Here is a 6450-nt window from a genome sequence, read left to right on the forward strand (position 1 = left end):
TTGACGCAGTTCAATTCAGACAAGCCGCAAAGGCGTAGTCACCTCGCATTAAAGTGAGGATTCCTTTTGTGTCCCTTTTTGCCCGCTTTGATATGTCGCAATCTTTTAGTTAATGAGCCCAAAAGAAATGCTAAATTGCCCTTGAATTGTCAAAATCCCAAAATTATGACATGTCACGATCTATCAACTTGTGCCTTTTTTTTCTTCCGAAAATTATAGAAGAAAACGAAGTGTTTAAAAATTTTCAAAATATCATCAAACTTCAATATTAAATATTTGGAAAAAAAACCACAAAAATTTCAAATTATATTTATTATGAAACATTTACCTTAAACTTTTTTTAACACAAAAAACTCTAAATTTGTATTGACCTCCATCAAAGTTCCATTAAATGATTTTTCAACCAAAACATGTTAACATAATTTGTTTTTCAGAGTCTATATAAGGATTTTAATAAAAGGTAAATATGTCATATAAGTAAAAATTTGAAAATATTCATATTATAAAAAAATTAAGATTAATATATCCTTATCAACATAATTTGAAATTTGTTGTAGTTTTTCTCCTAATTCGTGCATGGTGAGTAAATAGGAATTCACAAGTTAAGTAAAAGGCCGCTCCAAATAGCCATTGAGAAGTTGGAAGCTAATTTCAGTTCCTGTACTTATATAGAATAGAATGTAATTAATCGGCCTTTTCGGATGGCGGGTAAATAATGATATCGTCTCCTCTTTTAGTTTTTCAAAATATTCCTGCTAGACCTAATAATAGACTTGACCGCTCGATGTAATTGCCTATCTAGCACGTGCTAGAATGGGCCCAATTCTGCTTTTTCGAGGTCTAGGCAAAACACCTTTCTCGTTGAGCCGGACCCCCCATCAAGACCCATTTCCCCTCTTTCCTCTCTCCTAAAATAATTTTAGATAATTTTATCGAGGCCATCTCATACCAATCGTGAAGAAAAGTTCTGTTTGTAAATATGACGATTTATAAAAATAAGAAAAAGTCTCATCCTTTCAGCTTCATGAGCTAACTTTTGAAATGAGAGCAGCTCAAGACTATCATGTAGATTTTTCAATTAATGGCCAGGGCCAGATGACTTTGAAAATGCTTACTAGACTCGTGCATGGACCAAGATCTTGCAATCCTCAACTGTCCTGTGCACGTCGATGAGATGCGCATCGACGATCGAGAGCCGGTGAGATGGCCCGAGAGTACTGCATGGCATGTCCCGAGCCCAAACTTGGGTTTCGACCGACCCCGGACCGACACTCTCATCAACGATCGAGAGCCGGTGAGATGGCCCGAGAGTACTGTGTGGCATGTCCCGAGCCCAAACCCAGGTTTCGACCGACCCCGGACCGACACGCCCCCCGAATTGTCCGCATGATCAGGCCCATTTGCAGCAAGAAGCAATCAGAACTCCAGCAATCAAAGCGAGAATAATAAATGGGAGTTTGGTGACCAACTCCCTCCAAGCAAGTGACCACAGTCCAAAAGCGACTACTCACTTTCTCAACACAACCTTCACTAATGTTCTCTGTGATATACTAATATAGTGCAGTGCCCAAGTCCAATAAAAAGCACATCATCTCTACCTACTAAAGCAACATAACTCCAATTTCCAGCAACAGCCACACCAACTTCCCCCACTGAGAGTCCTCCTGGACTTGCCCGCTTACTACCGATCACCATCACATTAACCGACTACAATATAATCGCCATACTTAGGTAACAACCAACCACGGTCGGACCGGAAGTCGAAACACAATATGCGAGCCGGGGCGCCCGTTCCTCTCTCTAGCGGCGGTGGTGAGGGCAGAAGGTGACGATGTAGTTCCCCCTCGTGCAGGTCGCGATGCTCGTGGGGTCGTCGTACGCGTAGGAGTAGGCCTTGGGGCAGGCCGTCTTGAAGATCTTCGAGTAGGCCGTCGGCTTGCAGGACTGTGGGTTCCCAAAGCTCCCCGTGCAGCAGTACCTCGGAGAGTTGAACGCGAAGCAGGCGCTCTTGCAGGCCACGACACTGTTGTCGTGACCCCGGACCTGGAGTCCCACTGGGCACATCGTGTTCAGGTCGCTCACGCAACCTGCGAGCAGGAAGAGGATATTGTTTCAGCTTGATTGTGCTTAGACAACATGTTCGTCGTCTAACTCTTATCTCTCTTAATGAATACGAGGTAATTATCAACATTGATCATATAAAAAGTTGTGTATTGTGTAACTTAACTTACTGTGTTCAAGTATCTCGCAACAATTACGCGAATTAGTCTATACACGCTTCCTAATTAATTTGACACGCAAGATATAATTCGCATAACATCATCCTAGCCACAGCTAGAGCACCGCTCTGCATATCAAACATATAATAGCTCATATCATTATACCTGCATAGCTGCATTTCCCAGTGCCCTTGAATGGCGTGATGGAGATGGCGAGATTGTAGCCATCGACGAGGCTGACATCGTAGAAGTCCTGGTCGTTGCCTAGGGTGATCTCAGCGAGGGTGGCAGGAGGGGTGCCGCCAAGGCCGTTGCAGTGGAGGGAGCCGCCGCAGTCTCCAGTGGCGCACCGGCCGTGTCCGTTGGCATCAAAGGTGCAGCCATGGCGGCCCCAGAAGCGGCCGGACCAGAGGGCCGGCATCCGGACCGTGGAGGCCTTGTTTGGCAGGAGGGTGAAGCCACCACGGGCGAGGAGGGGCTTGCCGGCGCCAGGCTGAATGGCCGGCCAAACGGGGTGCGCGCAGCGGTTGACGAAAGTTACGGTTGTTGCCAACGCCTCGTCTGCACAAAACAACAATGCAAAGCAGGATGTTCAGCCCAGCCGAGCGTTTTCATCTCACTTGCAAACCACTAAAATTTAACAAGTCGCAAATGGGGTGGTCCGGATTGTTTAGAACCAGCAACATCTGCATCAAGCCTCGATGTTCATAGAATTCGGAGTGTCGATACACTATTCATGCTTCACACAGCCCAGATGTCACAATGCAAGTTGATACAAAACTTGAAAAACCACTCATTCTGCATCATCGAAAGTGAAAAGGCACTTCTTCTCAAAGAATCCTATGAAACTACCGACAAATTTGAGCTTCTAGATTTACGGAATGTTTAGAGTGACTTGTATTTTAATGTTTCTTTTTCGAACTTTTCGGCTCTCGCAAATTTACTTTAATTCAAACACCGAATGAACTTTCTTAGATTTCACTTTGGCACATAAAGAGCACGAGTTCACTAGATATCTCAAGTTGTGTATGAGTACTTTTTGCCTAAAGCAAAAGCCTAAACGAACGTGCTCTTGAACAGAAACTTCGATCGTCTGATGCTACTCGATGTGACCCTCTTTCTTGGCACCCTGTTGCAAAACGAAAATGGCTAAAAAGAGATCTACAGATCCAAGTTCTTTCACCAAAATCTGTGTCTCGTCTTCGTGGTTCAACAATGGCATTCAAGAAATCTCCCTAAAATGGAGGCAAGAGCCGAAAATGCCTATGAGAAAGAATGATGGGTTTCTACAGTGCTGTCAACAGAGTGAGTGCATGTACCTCCCCTGCATTGCAATGTGGAGACAGCAGGCCAGAGAGACGGAAGATAGAGAGAGAAAGGGAGAGTGCATGTGGGTATACCTGCAATGTGGAAGCAGAGGAGCGCGAACAGGAGCAGAGGAAGCGCAGGCCTCAGCGTTGCCGCCATTGTTGTCGAGCTCAGGAGGAACCCCCAATCAGCAAACCAGGCTCAGTGCAAACTAAGGGGACCGAAAAAGAGAGTTCAAGGAAAGGAAATTCTTCACTCGGCTCTCTCCACTCTCTTCACATCCTACTGAGTAAGTGCCTTTATATAGAGAGGAAAAAACAGAGAGTTGGGAGCATCAGTAGGGTTTTCACTTTTAAACGGCTGGCCCTTCTTTTCCTGCTCATTTTTCCCCCGAGTGAGGTGAATAATGATATAAAACGAAGAGGGTAGAAGTCGTGGGGTCTCTGCTGTGATTAAAGAGATGACCCTCCTTCCATCCATCTCTCCCCTGTCAATTACTTTTCAGAGAGAAAGAAAGAGACAGAGAGAGAGGAACAGAGAGTGAAGCAAAAGTTTGGCTCGTGAATCGAGGACGTCAGAAGGGTCAGTGGAGGATAGTTGTCTGCATTCAAGGACTAAGAAATTGCTGATAAAGAAAGGAAGGAGGAGGCGATTGGCGTTGGCGTTGGCGTTCCATGTGACGGAGAGAATCAAAGCGTCCCCTGCCTGCATGCACACAAAACCCACATCCACGCTGCTCGTCCATCTTCCGTAGCGAGAAAAAGTTGTGTGCTCGCGCACCCGTCGCCCATGTGCAATCACGCTTAAAGTTACGGCAATCGCGCATTCTAGGGCTGCAAAAGTGAAAAAAATCCATGTCATCCTTGGTCCTTTTTCAATTCAATAGGTAGAAAAAACCAGAGACGTGATTTGTCTTACATTGCCACACGTGCGTCACACTCGTCACATAGGAGACATAAGTCCTATTTTCACATGAAATCCTAAAATTGATACTTCAAGAAGGAATCTGCCGCCAGCCAATCGATGTCCCAACATAAGAGACGATAAGTAAGCTTCTTTATTAGAAGTCGGTTCAATCATGAAATTATGTCATGTCGTGTCATACGGTGTTGTTATTTCCTCCAATAAATTAAGCCCTTCACTTTTGCACTCTATACTTTGAAAATTCACAAAAAAGAAAAGAGGGTATTTGATATCTTTCGGTGGTGATGGACTCTGAGGATGTAGAACTTCGAGAAATTTGTAAGGATGACTATATTTATCCATATGATCCTTTCCCATACCATTTGGAGTATTCATGTTCCAGATTTTCACATGGAACAATGGACGGATCAAGCTTTATATTGAAAAAACAAAAAAACAAAGCAATAGCAAAGATCATAGTCCAATCCAGTTTTATTTATTGGCTTTCTATCGATATTGCCAAGAGAAATGCAGTGTACGGGGTAACTCAAGAGACCAGTGGGGAGCACCGAAATCGGAGCGGTTGACCGGGGGCTGCCTGTGCTTTCCACGTCGACCAGAGCCGTTGATGGAAAACATTGGGATTCCTCGAGCTCCTGATGAATGAAGGCTGGGGGGACCCAGCCAAAAGAGGGAATATCAACGGTACTATGAATACCGACTGGCAGAGGATCTAGCGGCCGAGATGAAATCAGGCGATTTAGCCTAATAATGAATGGTCGCTGGTTTTCACGTGATCACGAGTTCGATGAAAACGCTCGTTCTATTCCGTCCAGCTCTAACGTACCTCGTGCGAGAGATTTCCCGATGGCTGATATCTTAATAAGGCCATGCTAATCTCGAATTTGACTCGAACAAGAGCAGACCTATTGATCTATTTCTTAACTCATATTTGATGGATTGAATTATTAATAGTGTTAGTTATATTCAATAAATAGATTATCAATAAAATCATAAAAGTTTAATATGGATGTTAAATGAGTTCATAATTTTTTCACACCCAATCCACTTCTATGACTCTTAGTTGCCTCACTTGCTCTCTTTGCTTGCTTAGGGGTGTGCAAGACAGACCACCCAAATTGGAAACCGCTCGGACTGGACCCAATCGACCGGTTCGGTTCGATTCTTAAGAGTGTCGGCTTGATTTCAAGTCCCTAGAAGTGGAACTATGTCCGAACGGTTCAGTTCCTAGTTCCAATGAGGAATCAAATCGGAAACCGGATCAAACCAAACCAACTGACCATCGTCACTTTCGATCCTTAGCAAAGAGCATGCCAATGCCCATCTTAGAATTGGAGTTGCCAAAGTTGAAAACGGCATAAAAGTTAAAGAAATCAATCGAGTTGCTAAGAGGTAATAAACATAGCAAAGCCAAGATGACAATGTAGTTGCAAGGAGCTTGTGATTTTCTCTTGGAGGTTGGTTGCCATTAAAAAAGAAAATGGACTAATTCCATTGGATCGAATCGAATCGGTGGTTCGATTTGATTTCCAATCCTGGGACCAACCAACCCGATCCTTAGTTTCCAATTTGGGGAATTAGGAATCGATCACAATTGGGAACAAGAACTGACCACCCTTATGCTTGCTTGTGCTTTCACCTAAATGTGAGTATAATATTTAGTAGTATGGATTGAGTTTATTAGAATATTAAATAATAAATAACGTCTTCATCTATAAGCTCACTTTTAAATTAGTTGGTTGTAATCTTACCAAAATCTCACGTGATATTAGAGTTGGAGGTCTTGAGTTCAAATTTTTTTAGGTCTCATTTGCCTCATCAATTAAATATGTCCACACTTAGGTCTAGGTAGAAAGACCAAACGAAGTGTGAGGGGAAGTGTTAAAATAATTAAATATTAAACTATGCCTTCGTCTAATGGGTTAAGTTTTTAGAATAGTTGGTAATTGTCTCATAAAATCTCACATGATACCAGAGTTGGAGATCCTAAGTTCGAATC

The 6450-nt window shown here is 43.4% G+C and overlaps 1 protein-coding gene across 1 annotated transcript; it reads right to left on the reverse strand.

Annotated features, from left to right (window-relative positions):
• Positions 1 to 1423: 1423 nt before the first annotated feature.
• On the reverse strand, positions 1424 to 3828 carry LOC104422936 (thaumatin-like protein). The gene is made up of 3 exons (XM_010035398.3): positions 3620 to 3828; positions 2385 to 2780; positions 1424 to 2087 (listed from the first exon to the last, which is right to left on the reverse strand). The coding sequence occupies exons 1-3, from the start codon at positions 3684 to 3686 to the stop codon at positions 1801 to 1803; spliced, it is 750 nt and encodes a 249-aa protein (XP_010033700.1). The 5' UTR covers positions 3687 to 3828; the 3' UTR covers positions 1424 to 1800.
• Positions 3829 to 6450: the final 2622 nt, after the last annotated feature.

Source organism: Eucalyptus grandis, chromosome 2 (genome assembly GCF_016545825.1).
Source record: "Eucalyptus grandis isolate ANBG69807.140 chromosome 2, ASM1654582v1, whole genome shotgun sequence".
NCBI classification, from domain to species: Eukaryota; Viridiplantae; Streptophyta; class Magnoliopsida; order Myrtales; family Myrtaceae; genus Eucalyptus; species Eucalyptus grandis.

Coding starts and splice junctions, on each gene's coding strand:
- LOC104422936 (XM_010035398.3), bottom strand. CDS start 3,686: ATGGCGGCAACGCTGAGGCCTGCGCTTCCTCTGCTCCTGTTCGCGCTC. Junction 2,781..3,619: donor CCTCTGCTTCCACATTGCAG/GTATACCCACAT, acceptor TGTTTTGTGCAG/ACGAGGCGTTGGCAACAACC. Junction 2,088..2,384: donor TGGGAAATGCAGCTATGCAG/GTATAATGATAT, acceptor TCCTGCTCGCAG/GTTGCGTGAGCGACCTGAAC.